General features: G+C 41.4%; 1 protein-coding gene across 1 annotated transcript in view; it reads left to right on the top strand.

Annotated features, from left to right (window-relative positions):
* The window catches only part of Adamtsl1 (ADAMTS like 1), a 348621-nt gene that overhangs the window by 20417 nt on the left and 308136 nt on the right, over positions 1–20068 (top strand). Inside the window, exon 3 of the mRNA XM_038334446.1 lies at positions 5001–5046. Coding sequence (XP_038190374.1) covers positions 5001–5046 — 46 coding nt within the window. The remainder of the gene's footprint in view (positions 1–5000; positions 5047–20068) is intronic.

Genomic DNA, 20068 nt, shown 5'->3' with positions numbered 1-20068 from the left:
TACATTCTTTAAATTGTCATAATAGTTTGGCTTATATAGATGTCAGGATAAAAGTGTCCTCCTCAATGCTGAGTTGTTTGGAAAATTGATGTATCATTTATGGAAGAGGCAGCAGAAAACAGACAGATATTCTGTATGGGATGTAAGGACTTTTCAACCAAATGCTCACAGGATAAATGTGAGCATTTCATGTGCTTTTGAAAGTCCCAAAGCACCAGGATTCCCATCTCCTCTTGGGACTTGTTTTGGTATGTGTATATGTGCACGTGTTTGCATGTGGTGTGTTTATGTGTTTGCATACATCTGTGTATAGGTGTGCATGCTTGGGTGTTTGTGTGTGGAGGTCAAAAGTCAGCATTGGTTTGTCTTCCTCTTCTGTTCACGCCTAATTCTTAAGATCGAGTCTCTTGCTGTCACCGGCTCTGCTGTTTACTGGTTTGTCTAGACTGGCTGGTCAGCAAACCTCCAGGACCCATTAGTCTCCATGCTCTCAGTGTCCTACAGGCTCCTACTGCTGCCTCCAGCTAGCCTGTGGGTGCTGCCCATCCAGGGTCTTGTCCTCATGCTTGTACAGCAAGCACTTGAATTGTGGGACTATCTGTTCGACCTGACATTTTAAAGTTACTTTTTTACTAGTGAGTGTGTGTGCATTAGGGGTGCATTATTTGCTGAATTTGAGTGGCTGGGAATCAAGTTTTCCCTCAAATGAGGGAGGGGCCACCTTAAGTGGATCCACTTTAAACCTAGGTTAAGACAATGAGCCACCAGAACTGGTGGGTGTGGGGGCCTGTCTCTTCAAGAGCTGAGTGGCTTGGTGTCACATGTTACCTCCTGAAAGGACCTGTTCTGGTGTCGTCCACATACACTGGGTTCCTGCAGGTGATCTCAGAGCGGTTGACCGGAGGGAGGGCATAACTCTTCTGCAGCCCTAGAGCCGACTAAGCTGCCTGGACAGAGAGCCCCACGTGTGAATGAGCCCGTGTTGGGGATCACACTCTTCCCATCTTTGTCATCTCAGGTTGCTAAACTATGATCATCGAAACTAAGACAATCAAACCTGGAACTGGAGGAGTCTGAGGGTTTCTTGCATGTTAGAGAAAAAAGTTACCAGAGTCCACACTAATCTTATTATAGGAGAATTAAAGACTTATAACTCATAAAATTAGGTTGTGATTGGGGTATTTCCATCCTTTGAGAGAAGAGCTTGAGTTCAGTGTCGAGCTAAGAGTGCGCTGCTGAGGTAAACAAGTATGGGACTTCCTGGTGGGTCACTTTGGGGTTGTGATGTATTTGGTGTTTGTATTTGTTTGTATCATACTCGAGCCCATTTCTGAGCTCAGCTGGTACAGTACTTACCGCAGCCCAGTCTTCCTAAGTGTTTCCCTTTGCACCAAGAGAGTATGCTGCTGTGAATCCTGCTCACTGAAGCACTAACTTCTCTCAGAAGCTGTTCAGATAGAAGCTTCTGTTGGTTTTCATCCTGCGGGTGAATTCTAATTCACCTAAATATGAAGGAAACACTCAGCTGTTTTAGATTAACAACCTTCAAAAAAAGAAAGGAGGGAGGGAGTGAGGGATGGAGGAAGGAAAGAAGGAAGGGAAGGAGGGAGGGAAGGAGGGAGGGAGGGAGAGAGGGAGGGAGGGAGGGAGGAAGGGAGGGAGGGAAGGAGAGAGGGAGGAAAGAAGGAAGGAAAAAGAAAGAAAGAAGGAAAGACTACTTAATTCTAGGGTGAGGCTTTGTGTCTGGACAAATGCCTAGGATGAAGAAATTCATACTGGACAGTAATTAAGTCTTGTGGTAGAAGAGTAACTTTGAGACTTAGGGAAATTATCTATATTTATAAGACATTTGATTTTTTAAAAATGAGCATCTCTGCACTGAAGTACTCCACATTGTATGTTATTGATGAACGTGTTTCTTTTGGAGATGGTCCAGTTTGTGTGTGTGTGTGTGTGTGTGTGTGTGTATGTGGTGTGTGGGGGGGTTGAATTATGGGAAATAGATTTACAAGAATTGAGAAGCAGCTGATAAATGCATATGGTATCAATAAGATGAAGCTCACCCTCAGGCCAACTCCCTTTCTAGCTTTCCAGAGTCATATCAAGTGTTAGCATCTTACACATCCTCCTCACATCTTGCTCCTTTTCCTGTGTTGTACTTTGGAGTTAGTCAAGCCCAAGGTTCCAAATCTCTGGATCTCTTCTCTGTGTATGTAGCTTTAAGCCTGCTCAGCACCCTCAACTTCAGTTTCCTCATTTGTAAAGTGAGACGAATAAAACTTTGGAATTGTTGAAAAGCTAAAGATAATAAGCAAACACTAGTCCAGAGTGTTTCTATTTATTATCCACATTTTGATAATGTCTTTCAATGATGAGACCTTGTAAAGTATGGAGAAATGCTCAGTAGTAGAACACTTGCCTAGCACGTGCAATCTTTAATCAGTAGGAGTAATGAACAAACACTGCCAAACTTGAACACTGTTACTTTAATATCATAGTTTTGCCAAGTTAAATGGACAATCAACTAGATCATAACATAGCATTGAGAAAGAAGTTGCTTAGGAGCATAAGTAGTTTACAAATAAATATTAAATGCTAGCTAATGACAGGATATTCTTTGAAAGGTATTTTTAAAATTTCCTCTGTTTTTGCTTTTACTTTGTCTTAATCAGAGATATTTCAGCAAATCATTTATACTATATGCGATCTCCCTATTCCAAGGATTATTCTGATAAATTCTGCATATATAATTATGGTTTAATATCTCTGGAAGAAAGCTAATTTCAGTTATTGAAGCAGACATATTCAAGTTGCATTCTTTGTCTTGTTCTGTGGTGAGGCCCTGTAAGAGCATCTTGGCCTACATGGTGTCAGAAGAGGGAGGGATTCTCCTCATGTGAGCTGAACATTCAGTATTATCATCCATTGAGGCAACAGCAGCAGCCTGGCTGCTGACCAACTTCAAGTTCATTGGCTCTAGAGCATTGCTGGTCTCGTTGACCTCATGCATCTCTGCTGATTCTCCCTTTTTCGGCAATTTGGATGCCTTCCTTTTCTCATTCTAATTTTCATGTTTATTAAAGCAGTTAAATTGGGTTGACCTCATCTTTATGCTTTAAACAGCCTGTAATTGTGTAATTGTGTTTCCAGATGCTATTTTGTTTTTGTTGACATTTTTAAGACCTACCACAATCACTATTTTTATGCCTAATTATATGGCCAAGTCATATTCATTACTTTGCATTTTGCAAAGTCATTTTAGTCCCGAAGTGTAACAGTAGCTCCAAGATGCTGCTGGAGTGGGCGCATCGAGCAAGGTGGGATTGATCGTAAATCCCGAAGCCAGGTGGCCCTGTTTCAGTATCGCTCCACCACTTAGCATTTGTGGGGCTTTGGCCGTCCTCCTTCGGCATTATCTCATCCCTAAAGTCAAAGCAATGGCCTCATCACATTTGATAAGGTCAAATCTCTTCGCTCAGTAAATTAGGAAGATCTAATAAACACGTAACTGAAAATTAGATCTGGGACGCCATACCTGTTTACAATGTGCGTACTTCTCTGAACATTTCCTAAGATAATTTCCCTTGCTTTCTGAGAAGTGTGGGTTTATTTGAAAAGAGTCTAGCGCTATTGTTCATGAATTGTCATCACTGAATGTCTTAGCACAAAAACCAATTATTTTTGTTCCTGAGAATTTAGTAAGATGGAAACTCCCACACAGTGCTGGTTGGAGTGTGCGATAGCACACCCCTTATGGAATGCAATTTGGCAATCATTTGCAAGCGACTTACCAAAGTTTATTCCCTTTAGCTCAGTGATTCTGCTTCCAGAAATTTATCTATTTTAAAGACATGGTCAGAAACTTGTAAAATATTTATTCATAGAGATGGTTTGTCACGCTCTCCTTTACGGAATCCTATGAAACTACGTAATTACAAGGGATGGATCTTATTTTATAAATTGTTTCATTTGATGAAATAGTATATACCTGTCAATACAGTATCTTTAAAGTATTGTGATAGCATGGGGTGGGATATTCAAAAAACATTTAAGTGGAGGGCCAGCTAGATGATTCAGTGGGTGAAGATATTTATAAACAAACTTGATGACCTGAGTCTGAGTCCTAGATCCCATAAGGTGAAAAGAGAGAACCGGCTCCTGTAAATTGTTCTCTGATCTTCATGTGTACATTATGGCACACACACACACACACACACACACACGCCCACATGTGTGCCATGCACACATGCACACACAGTGAGTGAATTTTTTAATTTCTCTAAAAAGATCTTCAAGTGGAGGAACAAAACAAGCTATGGAGCTGTGTAAGTGATGTGATATCCTCTTCCTTGCAAAGCAACTCTGCTTTGCAAGGAAGGAAATGAAGGGATAGTGATGTATCATTTAAATAGAATACTTTTATTTATTCTTTGAGACTTTCATTCACACATACACTTTATACTTATTATATATACTATCACTTCCGCCTCCAGTCCTTCCTAACCACCTGCCTCCACATCCTCCTCTCAACTTAATGCCCCCTTTTACAGCCCACTGAATTCAGTGTTGCCCATTTGCTGCCTGTATGTGCATGAGTATAGGGCCATATACTGGACTTGGATAATCTATTATATGGAACACCCCTGAAGAAAACCGCTTCACCCTCCCTCGGCAGCCATCAGCTGCTAATCCCTCTTCCTCTGAGGATGGGGCCTGGTGGTCATCTCTCTCTTATCCACGCTGAAATATTGACTGTATCTTCTTCAGGTCTTGTAATTTTAAAGCAAAATAAATGCTTAATTTCAACTTGTATACAGAAATCAGTTTATACATCCAACTTCTTTAGATTGTTCAATTTAGTGTATTAACTTAAAGAATCTATTAAGAAGAAAAAACTTACTGTTGGTACTAAGAATAACTTGTAAGAGGAAATTGGTCCAAACTTTGAGCCATTCATGGGTAATAATTAGCATTACTTTTTTTTTCTTTTTGTGGCCTAGGAGCTGTGAGGGAAGAAATATCCGATACCGAACATGCAGTAATGTGGTAAGTGTCAGCTTCTTTGGTTGTGAAATTGTCATACTTAGGCCCTGGGATATGTTAAGAAGTTTTACGGAGCCTGAGTGGAAAGACAATTAGTAGTTCACCAACCGTTATTTATTGCATAGTGTACTCGTTACCCAATCGTTTCCAACGCTCTTCGATATAAACTTTTAATCATTCAACCAGATTAAAACTAACTAGACTGTTTCAAAACAAACCACATTTTCTCCCTGCTCTGTCTTTGCACATACAGCTCTCAGGAGAAATGAGGCAGAGGAATGATATAAAGGAAAACACTTGGAGTACCATGAAATAAATATTAGTTAATCAGATTCAGGTTTACGGAATGCCTTCATCTGTCCAGCAAATATTTCACGCCGGCTATGTGTGAGGCACTGTGCTAGCACAGGGATAAAGAACACGTGGTTAACTGTCCTCAACATCTGCAACAGAGCGCCGGGTGGAGAGAGGGAGATGGATGGACATATAACCTCACTCCTGGACAAAGTCTATGTGACACATGCCAGTGGGGATAAAGTTGTTTGGGGATGACAACAGAGAATTCTGAAGGGTCTTAAAGGAAACGATGGCGTGAGAGGAGCTTGGAGCGGCGCGACTTCTCCATGCTGTGTGTTAGGAGACAATTATGGCAACCACGTGAATGCTGTGGGCCTCTTTGGAGACAGAAGTGTTTAAGGATGTACTTCGCAAACAAGTCAGTATCTTGGGCCTGCCAACACGCAGGAAAGAGTTAAAAGATATTTTAAGGTCATATCATGAGGAGCTTTAAATATTAAATCCCAAGTTTGTGAGTCCAGTGGGTACTGAGGGGTTCTGAAGTGAGGGCGCGGTGCAGAGTCTCACTTTCAGAAAATTCTGCCGTGAGAGCTGAGTTGCACTGGATCCGGGACTATATGGGCGAGAGAGTTTATAAAGGCTTAGCCCTGGAGGAAATGCATCCTAGATGGGTAAACACCAAGGCCGCTCCACATGAGCAGACAGGAATGGACAGACACGAGAAGCTAGAGTGAAGCTGGAATAAATGAAGCCAGGAGGTCAGCACGCTATGAGAGCGCCGCACTCCCTCCTGCTTTCGTGTAGGAGTGCTTGCTTGATTGGCACTTCTGTGTTTAGACTCTGTTGACAAGTTTCTTTCCTGATGTGACTGTCCTACCACTCAGCTCTGCTCTTCACAGTAGTAGTTTCATTCAACTTTTATTTATTTTTTTGTTGATTCGCTCATTTACTTACTTTAGAAACAGGGTTTCACTATGTCGCCCTGGTTGGCCTGGACGTTACTGTGTAGATCAGGGTAGCCTGAAACTCATGCAGATCCACCTGCCTCTGCTCCACAAGTGATGGGATTAAAAGCAGGCACCACTAAACTCTCAACTTTCTTTTCGGGACTCTACCAAAATTCATCTTACTGAGTTATATTCATCGTGTGTCTCTGCACACTCTGCAAAGGCAAGAACCCCATTCTTTTTTTTTTTCAGTCTGTTAACGAGCACATATTAAGCTCACAATGGATATTTGCTGATTACAAAATTGAGTACTCAGAATGCTAGGTCAATAAATGATAAGAACCAGCATCATAAATAATACAGTTTTGGGTACTGGAGAAATGCTCAGTGGTTGTTAAGAGCCCTTGTTGCTCTCCCAGAGGACCTGAGTTCAGTTTCCAGCATCATAACTATTTGCATTCATAACTATTTGCAACTCTAATCCCAGGAGACACAGTGCCTTCTTCTGGCCTCTGCAAGCACAAGACACAAATGTGGTACATAGACATATATGTAGGCAAGCATTTATACACGTAAAATAATAAAATATTTTTAAAAAGAAATAAGGCAGTTGGCGAAGTTGTTGGAGAGAAAATCAGTAAGTTTGAGGAAGGAGCCCTAGAGAGATTGACCCGCAAACTCCAACCCGTAGATGATAAAAGTAAGTGATCAGATTCTGATGTAGGGAAAAAGTCAATACTTAAGCCATAGCAAAACAAAAGGTACAACAGCCTGTTAGGTGGAGTATACAATTGTGAGGGAAGGAACTTAAGGCTTTCTTGGGCTGTAGGCAGCCAGATTTTAAAAAGAAAAAAAATATGGAACCAAACAAAGCACTGTGAGAGAAATAAGAAGAATAATATAGGAGAGAATCTAAAAGTTTTTTAGGAGAAAAAATATTGTCAAGAGTTTAAAGAATAAAGAAAAAGGAGGCTAATAGGGGAGTGATTTCCATAGTTTATTAAGAAAAAATGAAAAACAAGAGAGAAGGAAAAAGTATACTAATGAGGCAGTGGGGTGGATGGGCAGAAGCTATTTGTGTAGGTCTATCCTCTGCTGCTGTCACGTCACACAATGCCACAGGCTGGGTGGTTTGTAGGCATTACAGGTTCATTTGGAACCTGGTGCCAAAGACAGAAGTTCAGGAGCTGGGGCTCAGCATCTGGCAAGTACAGTTTGGTGAGTCAGGACAAATGGGCCAGCTAATCCTTTTTGATAGGAACACGATAACGATGGCAATTAGATTTTAGTATGGCTTTTAGAGGATATTCAAATACCAGCAGTATTTCTATGAAATGTACAAAAGAAACGCCTTATGTGGTCTCAAAGGAGGCTGGCTGGCTTGCAGCAAATGTGAGACTCCTGGGGGCTCTTGCCTACAGGTAAACACTATACAGTTAACGTATGTAAGGTTCTGGTTCAATTGCCAGCACCCCACACACATAAAAATTAATGAAGATAAATAGGAGGTAAGGATGCCCTGGGACAACATACCATACCTCAGCTCTCTGAGGAGGGACCAAGTGGCAGATTAATTTATCTTGACAAAGAAAAACTTTACCGTCTTCATTCTGAGAAGAGAGATGCAAATTGAAAGTGGGGAAGTGAATCCAAAGCCCTGGACTGGCCAGGGTGGAGATGCGCAACAAATGGGCTGGTCTTACAGAGAAGAGGATTGCCAGGGCTTGAGACTTAGAAGAAATCCTGAGAAACCCTGAAGCACGGACATTGCGTGTGACTGAAGGCTCAACATAGATCACTCAGGAGAAGCAGTGGAAAGTGCTCCGTAGAGTTGTAAATGCCTGAGGAGAGCACACAGGAAACCAGATTGGACTCTAATTAGTGAGCCTAACTTTTCTATGAAAATCTTTGTGTAGCTAGATCCTTGTTTCTATTTAGGACAGAAGATGTTAGATGTCAGAAGACACCATTCACACCATTGTCATCTATACTTTACTCCTCAATACAAACAGCATTCAATTGTTGATTGGTTAAAAAGAGAGAGGAGGGGGAGGGAGGGAGGGAGGGAGGGAGGGAGGGAGGGAGGGAGGGAAATAGGGAGGGAGGGACATATTTTACAGTTGTAAATAGAATTGAAAGTGTCTGTTTAAGAAATCGTATTAAAGGATTGGAAATATATAGATGCTTCAGCCTTGTAAAAGACGGCTCACAACCAAAATATCTCGAAGTGGCATTAAAGTATGGCTTGGCTTGGTGGAAATGTACGCAGGGTTATTTGTTTTCTCTAGTCCCCTGGCCATGGTGGTGCTAACTTAGATAGCAAGGATTTGTTTGCTTTGTTTGTAAGAGACATGCTTCCATTTGATTCTGCTTATCTTCCCTCTGGCCTCTTGAGTATGTAGGCAAGCAGAAATTTCCTGAGCCGGACTCTGTAGATGAATTGTCAGCATCTTGAGCAGCAGACTGCCTGTCCTGTCCTTAAAGCGCTTCAAAACTTTTCATAACTTCCTTACTATCGTTTTGAACACTGTTGTGAGCTGATGCAGCTGATTATGACCTCAAATCATTTGCAATTTCCAGTATTCCAGGAGCCCAATTTTTACAGCTTGGAGAACCAAACTGATACTGATGGTTTTATGAGCACCTCAAGTCTTTAAAATAATTGGGGGATTTTACTTACTGGATTTTGGCCAAGACAGAAGCAACAGTGCCAATAGATAGATAGATAGATAGATAGATAGATAGATAGATAGATAGATAGATAGATAGATAGATAGATGGATGATAGATAGATGAGAGAGATAGATATAGTTAGGTAGGAAGGTAGATAGATAGATGCAAATAGATAATAGATAGACATAGATAGATGATAGATGATAGATAGATAATAGATAGATGAGAGAGAGAGAGAGATAGAGAGAGAGAGAGCACGCTCTAAAGGCTCTTTCCCATACTCATACTCCTATTTTCAAACTTAAGATGTTTAGGATAGTTCAGCTGAGTTTGGCAACTTCAGAGTCCTGCAGCTCAGCTTTCAAGGATACACCTTTTCCCTAGACTGCTTTCTGAGACACTTCTGAAATACTGTGACTTAAAAAATTCAGCTCATTATTATTTCTGTAGAACCGTTAAATATGACTTTTTAAAGAATCTAGTTCCCCAAAGCAAGATGAAGAGTAGAAGACAAATTGAAAATTTTATGAATTTCTGAGAAAAAAATCAACTCAAAGCCTTCAACAAATTGATTGTCAGAACCTAGAGAGGTGGCTCTCAACAGTTGAGAGCACATAATGCTTTTTTTTAGTTCTCAGTGCCCATGCCAAGTGGCTCACAAACACCCGTGACTCCAACTCCAGGAGACAATGCTCACATCTGGCCTGGTAGGCACCTTACATATGTGAGCATACACATACACAGATACACACATGCACATAAGTAAAAATACAATAAATCTTTTAAAATTAAGTGATTGCTAATTACTCTATAGATGAAATGTATCAGTTCAAAAGCATCAAATCCCAACAGTGTTTCCCTAGTTCTCATAATCCTGGCTCTAATTGAGCTGGAAGTCTTTTTATTCCTGTGGTAGATTAAATGATAAATGTTCCTCATATGCTCAGATATTTGAACACTGGTCCCCAGCTGGTGACGCTATTTGGGGGATGTTATGGAGTCCTTGAGAAATTTATCTTTAGTGGGAGAAGCACTGGGAGCCAGCTTTGAGAGCTTATAACCTCATCTCACGTGGCTCTTTTTTAACTCACTGTTTACTGCAGTAGATGTAATCTCTGATTCCTTTACATTCTGTGCCATGCATTCTGCTTATGCCACGCCTCACCCTCAGTGATGGACACCTTACTCCTTTGGAGCTGTGAGCCAAAGTAAACACTTTCTTCTGTAAATTCCTTTGAGTCACCATATTCTATCACAGCAACAGAAAAGCAACTAACACCATTCCTCAGGACATTGCTCACCAATATTGCCCATCTGATCATTGTAATTGCATTTTCATTTCTAAGAAAGCACCAAGGTCCTCCCTTGGAGACAAGACTCAGAACATCTGAAAGAAACAACAGATGTAACCAGGAAACCATTCAAGAGAGATGTTTAGGTCTCAAAGATGCCCTCCCTCTGAACGAGTCCAGATCTTAGAACTTTTTCTTATTTATACTGAATCTCAGATCTGAACACCTTCAGCTTAACTTGGCATTAAAAGATTGACCTTGCAGATATTTAGAAAATACCTTTATTATTTATAAACTTTATTCTCCACCTTTCTTAGTCTACGCAGGAATTGGTATTTAGGACATGGTGGCCAAAATTACCAACTTAATGGACTAATATGCTTATGATAGCTTTTGATGTTCTTCAATTCTTTACTAATGTTATATTGCCCCACTGAAACATTTTAATGCCTTTAAAACAAAAGTATGGAGAATGTTTCACAGTCTTAGATATATTGATAAACAAGATCTAATTCTTTTTAAGTTTTTACTGTAATAAAGGACTACCTTAGAAACATGCAAATTATTTAAAAGAAAAATGGGCCTATAGGTATAGCTCATTGGCAGAATACTTGTCTGGTATTCATGAGGCATGGGGTTTTTGAAGTCTCCATAACTACAGAGAGAGAGGGCAGCGGTTCAAGAAGAAGAGGAAAGAAGACGGGAAGAAAAACATACCAAGTTGTGATTGATAAATGGCATGCAGAAACTCAAGGAGCTGGTAGATACTTCTGGTTTGGATGATCAGAAAAGCCTACTTGAGGAATGACTTGCACTTCCCAGGAAGAATTCGGCTGTGTGACTGTCCATAAAGAGTATCCTACACTGAATAGATAGTGAAAGGGCTCTGAGGTACACAAGACTGTGGGTTTTTTCAAAGCAAGAATAAAGCCACTGTGTCTAGAGTCTACTGAATGAAGGCAAGAATAATGGGGGCCAAGAAAAACTAAAGGTTCTTTTTAGTTGGAAGTAGTTCGATCGTGCAAGACACAACAAGGTATTTACATTTTCATACAAAGCGAAGTGTCTGGAAAAAACTAAGCTGAGGGGAAAGGACCTGAACTTGTGGGTTTATGAGATAGGCTTTACTTCAGCTCACTATTGAGAACGGCGGGAAAGCAGAAGACTAGGAGACTGCCATAGTTTAGCTGAATGCCTGTGGTTGATTGACCCAGCGTGGTACTAGTAGAAAGGTTTGGAATATATTTTAGAGATAGATTTTCTCGAAGCCTCCTTCTCTGTTTAACACAATTCTCTTCTGTGATCTCAAGCACTATTGCTGTGTAACATCTCACACAGACAGAGTTTTTTTTTAGGAGACAAAGGTGTCAGCTCTCATGACTGGAGAGAGCACAGTGACCTTGGCAAGTTTATAACATTCTTTGAGAATCTGCTTCTGCTTCCAAACAACGTGAAGTTGAATCAAATAACCTTCTATGTCTCTTCTAGCTCAACCTATTGAGTTTTTGTAAAGCATACATAAGATGTACTGGATTTGGATATGAATATAGACTGATAAATATATCGGTGGTAGCACAAGAATCAGCAATGCTGCAGTGAAAACATTTCCAGCCAGCAGTAGAGGCTGTGTGCAGAGAGTCAGCCTGCATATTAGGAGTGGACTTCTCATCTTGCCGCAGCTCGCCCATCTACTTAACTAGCAGTTCTCATCTTTGAGACTCTGAAAGATCCTGGGAGGCACAGCATCATTCATATAGTTATTAGTGGTGGGGTTCTCACTTGGTCCATATGGCCATTTTTTTCTCTTGATGCTTTTGTATAGCATAAAATCACATAACACTTGCTGCTTTATATCCAGGGTCAAATATAAAAACCTTGGTGAATGATAGCTCTGACACAGGCTTTCCTTGGTCTTGATTTTGAAACCAAATTTTTGAGCTCATAACAGTAGCATACACCTGTAATCCGGATAGGTGTGTTAAAGTCAGCCGTGGGAGTCACTAGGCCATTCTATCTGAGGTACTCTAAGATATGGAATAGGTTAACTTGTTCCTCATCTTGTTACAGTCCTTTTATGGTCTTTGTCATCCTTGTTCTGGAAGCTGAATGTAAGGTGTGATGTTACTTGACAGGGTAGTGTGATTCTTTGTTTGCTTGCTCTCACTCCTTTTCTTGTGTTATGATGTATGTCACCAACATCTGTTGACTGCCCAGCTATTATTCTGTACTGGTGATTCTAGGAGCTGTTGCTATCAGGATAATAACAGGACACCTGTCTCTGAGGAAATAAGAGTCTCTTATGAAAGGGAAAGTCACAAACACATATCTGAATAAAGTGTGGTAGGCACTGCCAGTGTGGAGAAAGGCAAAGGGAACTGAAAAGTTCCGTCAGCACCTCATCTGATTGTGTCACCACGGGCACACACATGTACACATGGTACCCGGTGCTGTGACTAACGCCAAACTTCTAAAACTGACTGCGGAAGCAGGAAACTCATGGAGCTGCCTTAGGAAATCTTAAACATGCAAAAAAAAAAAAACCCCACAGGAATTCCTGACACCCATTGAACAATATGCAAACCACTCAAGCACTGTTCTCTTCGCCATAGCATCTTTTCTTTCAATGGAGCCTGGGCTCTCATAACAAGAGTGATGAGCAACCAATGCCAGATAAACAGTAACGGTGACACTATCTGTCTTCATCGGGGCTACTATTGCTGAGATTAAACGGCATGACCAATGAAACTTGGAGAGGAAAAGGTTTATTTGGCTCACACTGCCAGATCACTGTTCATCGTCAGAGGAACTCAGGATGGAAACTCCAGCTGAACAGGAATCTGGAGAGAGGAACTGATGGAGAGATGATGAAGGAGTATGGCTTACTAGCTTACATTTTTTTTGCACAGCCTGCTTTCTTGTAGGACCCAAACCACCAGCCCAGGAATGACCACAATCATAATAGGCTGGGCCCTCCCACATCCATCACTAAGAAAATGTGCTATACAGTTGACTACAGCCTAATCTTAAGGTGGCATGTTCTCAACTGGGGTTCCTTCCTCTCAGATGACTCTAGCCTGTATCGAGTTGGCATAAACCTATCTAGCACACTGCATGATTCAAGTTTAGAGAAGCTGTATAGTTTCCAGCAAGTGCTTACGTCCATTAGTAAGCAAGGGGGAGTTAGGAGGGAAGCAAAAGACTTTTCTTGAAAGTTCCATGTATTGTTCTTTCAAATTGGTGCCGAGTGATTAGGACTCTAGTACTTCAGTTGCTTGGACTTCCCTACTCATAAGTAAAACTGGTATATATTCCTTTGCCCTATGTGTATCCTAAAAAGAGAAAAAAATACTAGGGTATCAGTAGTACTGTGAGTGACATCCCTTGTAAACTGTAATTTGAGTGGAGTCATGAAACTTGAAAGGGAATAGGTTTCAAGCTACGATAACAAAAATGGGGTGGGATTCATTAACAACAATGGAGATCTGTCATGCTGCAGGCACTCCGTCTGGGCACTGCATGTGCAAACGACAGAGACAGATGCAGTCCAGTCTCTCATGAAGCTGAGTCGAGTGGTGAGGACAGCGAGTTAACATCCAAGCAATAAAGACGACAATTTTACCAAATAGAGGCTGTGAAGAAATAAAACCGGGCAGTGTGGTGGAGAGGGACGTGAGGAGGCTGCTGTGCATGGGTGGTCAGGAAGTTCTCTCTGAGGGGACATTGGAGACTAGTTACTATGTGTGAAGGGCAAGGCCTGAAGGGGCCTAGATTGCTTCAGACCCTGGTGTGTGGTATTATGAGGTGCAGCACAAGGCTTCTTGCAGGAAAAGAGGTGAGATATTTATCTGAGCTGAAGTCTGAACTCACCCTGCATGTTATTTATTGGGGCATTCCTAGCTGCTCACTCAGAGTGATGGGCTTTCTTGGGAAGAGAGGCTGACAAGAAACTAGCTACTCTAACCACCCACTCTGTTTCTCCTCTCCCAGGCTGCAAGCCAGCCCCTCTCAGGCAAAATATATAGAAGGCATGGAGGGATTTCTTAACCTCAAGTACAAAGTCTCTTAAGTGGGAAGGAAATTCTGAGGGAAAGAATGTTGGTTTCTTCCTAATAAATGTTCAAGATCTCCACCTACCAGAGGGCCTTCCAAGGTTACCCTCAGCATCCTGGCTGCGGCTCCCTGCGGCTGACTCACTCTCTCCAGCAGGGACCAAAGAAATGTGCTTCTCACAAGACCCATCCATTCTCCATGCCTTGTCCTGGACAGCTGAAAATAGAAAAATTCCCTTGTGCTGATGTCATCTCTGAGATCACCGTAAGTCGGCTAGGGCATGTCCTCTTCAGGTAGGATTAGGCAGTGATCCTCAACCTGTGGGTCACAACCCCTTTGGGGGTTGCATCTATTTAGATTAAAATTCACAACCATAGCAAAATTACAGTGATGAAGTAGCAATGAAATAATTTCATGGTCGAGTTCACAACATAAACTGTGTTAAAGGTTGCACCATTAGGAAGGTTGAGAACCACTGCCCTAGAGGAAGTCCGGGACTAAGATTTCCTCCAGCTTCTACATGCACTTTGTACTTGGGGAATCTCTGGAGCGCTTAGGTGTATGGGTCAGAGAAATAGGTGTGACTTAGAGTTCTCTCCTTCACTGTTGTGTTCTGGGAACACTGAAGGCCGATAGCCACGCCGAATCGCTGGAAGAGCTCATCTGAGCTGGAACATTGCCACTGCTAGCTATGTGATTGATACCAATGTCCCATCTTTGGACAAAATACTCTTTTAAAGAGACATTTTTACTTTTTGAGTTTTAGACATCTCATAAAACCCAGGCTGGTCTCCAATTTTCTATGTAGTCAAAGAAGATTGAATTCTTGATCTTCCTGTTCCCATCTCCCAAGTGTTGAGTTTATAGGCATAAGCCAGGATACCCAGGTTATGCTGTCTCCTTCATACATGCTGGCCAGCACTCTGATAGCTGAACTATATCTCCAGCGCCAAGGGAGACATTATTACTTTTTAATACATTCATTTATTTGTTTGTTCTACAGCTTGACCACAATTTCCCCTTCTTCCTCTCCTCCCAACCCCTTCCCACCCCCGCCTCTATTCCCACTCCCAATCCACTTGTCCTCTGTTTCTGTTTAGGAAAAAGCAGGTCTCCTATGAGTATCCAGAAAATATGGCGTATCAGCCTTTAATCTCAGCACTCAGGAGGCAGAGGTGGGCAGACTTCTGTGAGGTTGAGGCCCACCTGGTCAACAAAAAGATAGTTCCAGGAAGCCAGAGTTGTTACATACAGAAACCCTAGAAAAAGACAAAAAAAAATGTGAAGGGAGACATTATTTTGAAAAGGTGAATTATTACATCATTGTGAGCCTCTGAAGACCATCCTTACTCTGGTGGCCTGAGGAACTTGTCATTCTTTTAAAAGTGGCCAGGGAGTCTGGAATAAGAGCACCAGACCTCATCTCTGGCTAAGGCACAGATGTACAGAGCCCCTTTCTTTCTAATCCAATGCCTCCTTCTTAAGCTAGGCAGTTAGGTGTTTGTTTGGCAGCTATAATTGTTGGCTGTTCTTGGCCAGAAAAAAATATGGGGTTTGAATTGGTACAAGACTCTCAACGATTTCCAAGTGACCAATTAGTATCTACCATGTGAAGTCCAGCTTACCACAAAGCCAGGGTCAGCGTGAGACGGTGACTAACCTGGTTAAAGTATGTTGGATTTCTGTGTGTCTTTCCCCTATGGGGAATCGGGAAGAAATTGGAGTCTTGAGGGATAATATTTTCAACAGTGCTCTCTTTCCCTGGGTTTGGGCCCCTCACATTTATTATTATTACTACTACATTGGTATTATTTATGATGGAGTCAGATAACAAAGGCAAACACTTTCGCAAGAGAGAAATGATGAGTGACTTTTGTATCTTGGAGGAGAGAGCTCCTGTCCAGCCTGTGATAGCATCAGGACTAGGTCAGCTTTGAGGATCTTGCGCATACATTAACCTCTGTGTGTACACAGCAGGCTGTGTGACAACTGGAGGTTGATTGTGGTTCAAAACACATCATTTCTTTTATACCAGTTAAACACCGAAGCATTTAGAAGAACGGTTGAAAATATTCACAGCGATTACTCTGGGAAAACAACCGTTGCATTTTATGACTGTTTTATCATTTGTGGCATAAAGAAATAAACAATTTTTAATGGTTCACAGATTCCTTCCTGTGGCTCTAGGTCTCTCTGCCGTGCTCGTGGCTGGGCGACTAGCCAAGTGTACTGGGTGTCCCCCGTGCTCATGGGCTGCGCCTTCTGCTTTTCCTCTCCCCTCAGCCTTCTCTTGACTGCTCCCACATTTCCTTTCTTTCCTAATGCCTTTTTGACATATCTTTATGGGACTCCTAATTCTCCACTTTTCCTTTCTCCTTCATGTGTTCTCAATTTTGTATCCCTTCCCTCAAGCCTGACCTCTCCCGGGAGAGGTCTGGTGTAAACACTGCTCCGTTGAAAGAACTCAGACTTGGTACAAACTCTGTGTTTGGGGTAAAAGCTCTCTAATGTCTTGTAGCCTCAGTTTCCTAAATCATAAGGCAAGAATAACAGCTCCGCCAGCTTTGTAGTTCTCCTCTACGGGTGAGTGCAGCCATGCAAACACATGCCTGAGAGTGGTGCTCGGTAAATTTTGGTGGGGTATTTTTTGACATTTGCTTGGCAAAGATGAAGTAAATGGCAGTAGAACTCTCTAGGAGAGAGGGCGAGAACCAGAGAAACAGAAACCAAGAGAATCCCATTGTGAACATTCACAAAAACTGCACATTTTCTTCCAGAACAAAGTCCCCTATCTAGGGGACAATTCCATTACTATATTTAACTCAAGGTGTATGAAGAACTCCAAAGAGTTACAGAAGAACTAAAAGAAAATATATTGATACAACTGGCTTCTATAGGATGACGTCTTTCTGGTATATTTTCTCCTGAATTGATAATACTTGAATTTTTGCTCAGCATTATCTCATAGGGGTGGTCAGAGGAAAGTTGACGATGGCTGAGAATGACTTTGGAGCAACATGAGCTGGCTTTTCTAAATTGTAGGACTGTGCCTACACTCTCACTCCAGTGATGCTGACCAAGAAGAAACCAAAGTGCTATTGTGTTTTCATGTGGATTGACATCTCGTGTCAAGCATCTACTGTCCTGTGGTTTGCCTTTGAGCAGAAATATCTACTCAGTCAACCCTAGGGTTTGCGTCCATCGGTGTTTCCAGATGTGATACACTAAAGTGAATGATCAGACAGACCTTTAGCAAGTGTGCTTCTCATTAGTAATAAATAGTCTCATGCTAGCTGAAGGACTTTTGCAGGTTAAAAGTTTTATCAGTTAAGGTTTCAACTGATGAGTAGAATCCAAGGATGAATCCATCTTTTGATAGAGTTAGAATATATCATCATATTGAGGGATGCTGCATGAGTGCCAGCTAGTTCCATGGCCTTACACAAACATCAATGGCTTCTCTTTTTGTCTTAGCCAAAAGACCAAGTAGAGGTGATGATAGTTAATCTATGTCACACCACTTTTCCCTGAAGTAACATATAAAAACTGATCATGTATCTAGGGCTAAAGTCATAGATGTAGACTATTAGAAGAAAGGAACACAGACACTTTTCATATCTATCCTATGTCAGTCATAGTGTGTAATAATGACTGCCTAGATCACTTAGTTCTCACAACTTCTGAAAAATGGGTAATGCCTCAGTTTTATCGATAAAGAAATTGGAACATTATAAAGAAAAATAGCTCACACAGCTCAACATGGCCCTGACAGATTCATAAATATCAACGCCTGTTCTCCAACCACTGTGAGACAAGCATGAGAAGACCTAGGCTAACTCCCATTCAGCAAAGAACAAAACTGAAATAGAAGAGGCTTTTAAAGGCCAAGCAATTTTTAAACAATGTATGCTAAAGAAAAGCGATATTCAAGTTTATCGTGGCAATTTCAATTCTGCCAGGTTAAAAGCATATGAACTGCTTCGAACTTTACATGTGCAAATTAAATACAGGCAGAAGAGCAAATCCAAGCATCCTAGCAGAAAACACCCCTAGTTCGCTTCCCTGGGAGCTCCTCTGCTTGTCAAGAAGATATAAATGTGTAAGTCAGTACCCTTCAGGATTGCCTTTCTCAAATCCTAGTTTCTGGATTCTATAGGATGTGTGCTGGTCTCTGGTGAACCAAATAGCAGCCTGAAGCGGGGTCTTGACAGTGATTTAGGGAGAAAGGACTGCCGCTGCTCATCCCTTGGCAGAGCGCCCTGTGGAATGAGACCAAACAAGCTGCCATGCAACCTGCAGATACTTGTTTGTGTTCAGGCTGCCTTCCGAGAGCCTAAAAATGATAAGCAACAGCAAATCTGATTAGCACCAAGATACGTTGAAGGTCAGGCAACAGCGATGCTCAGGGAATTTACTCTGCGAGATTTCCCAGAGGACTTTGCGCTGAGCATTGTGCGTGGGGCTATTATTTAATGGATGAGCTAGCTTTTATACCATGCTGCAATTCTTTATTCTAGGAACTTTGCCTTTTGTATTTTAAATATCCTGTTTCTTTACAGAGGAAGTTATGACTTTTAAGAAAGGTTCCTTTTGAGGTCTTGCTACATTTTCCTTATAATCTTGCTCTAAGCATTAGCCAGCATGGGTTCTAGAGAGTATGTGGTTCAAGTTCCAGGTTGCGGTTCAGTGTTTTCAGGGAAACATGGTCAATAGAGAGAAAGAGAGGAGGATGAAAAAGCTTTAACAATGTTTCTTTTCCTTCACTTTTCTCTTCCTTTCTTTTCCTTCATAACTCATCCCCACGTGTGTCCTGTATTTTTCTAGCTTTCTTTTCTCAAGCAATGTATTGAAAGTTTAGTTCAGCAGTATATTTCAAAATGAATCATTTTTAACTTTTTTCTTCCCTAAAATTAGTGTTCGAAACAATTTTGTTTGAATTACTCGAGGCTTGAATATACTTCGTAAGCCTCTCAATCAATATCGAGCTGTAGCATCACGTCCGCATAAGCTGCAGATGGCCAGTTTCTTGAAACACAGCCTTGTTTTACTCAGAACAGCTCTGCTTTTACCTACCATAGTCACAAACGTCCCCTCTAAAGCTTCTAATGCAGCAGATCTCTGTACCACAAGACTTTTCAAAGTGCCTGTGTTCCGGTAAGCAGTATAAGAAGTCCACTAAACTTCACCTAGGGGAAAAATCTTCATCTTATATATATTTTGTACAGTTCTAATTACCAAGTAGGCATTTCTTTCAAAGACATGATGCATACTTTCTCGCCCGTTACTTTTAAATCAAATTCAATTGTCGTGAATTCAATTTAATAGATTTTTATCAACTATTTGCAAGGCACAGCCCTAGGAAAAAATGAAGATGTAAAAGCTTGTATAGGATTTTTTTTCTCCCCTCAAATGTTTTGAAATTGGAGGAAGGAAGAAAAGAAAGACAAAAATATTCCAGTAACCCAATGCAGAAAGAGATAAGCTATATAAAAATATCAAAACAAAAGCTCAGCTCATTCTTCCCTTTCTGGACAAGTAACAATATCAAACTTTTATAAAATGATAATAATCAGTGGAGTGGCACATCCAGTTCCAAAGACTTGATAAAAATTTCTATAGACCACAATGGATCATAAACGAGAAATGGTAGCTGTGTTGATGGTACAGCTTTAGGATCCAAGTCTAGGAGCACACAGAGGTCAGCAGCATCCTCACCCCTGAGGGCACCCAGAGCTCCACTGACTTCACAGGAGAATCGGGATGGAG

This window comes from Arvicola amphibius, chromosome 6, assembly GCF_903992535.2.
Source record: "Arvicola amphibius chromosome 6, mArvAmp1.2, whole genome shotgun sequence".
In the NCBI taxonomy this organism is placed as follows: domain Eukaryota; kingdom Metazoa; phylum Chordata; class Mammalia; order Rodentia; family Cricetidae; genus Arvicola; species Arvicola amphibius.
The sequence above is the reverse complement of the archived record's forward strand: the minus strand, read 5'-3'. Positions and strand labels throughout refer to the sequence as shown.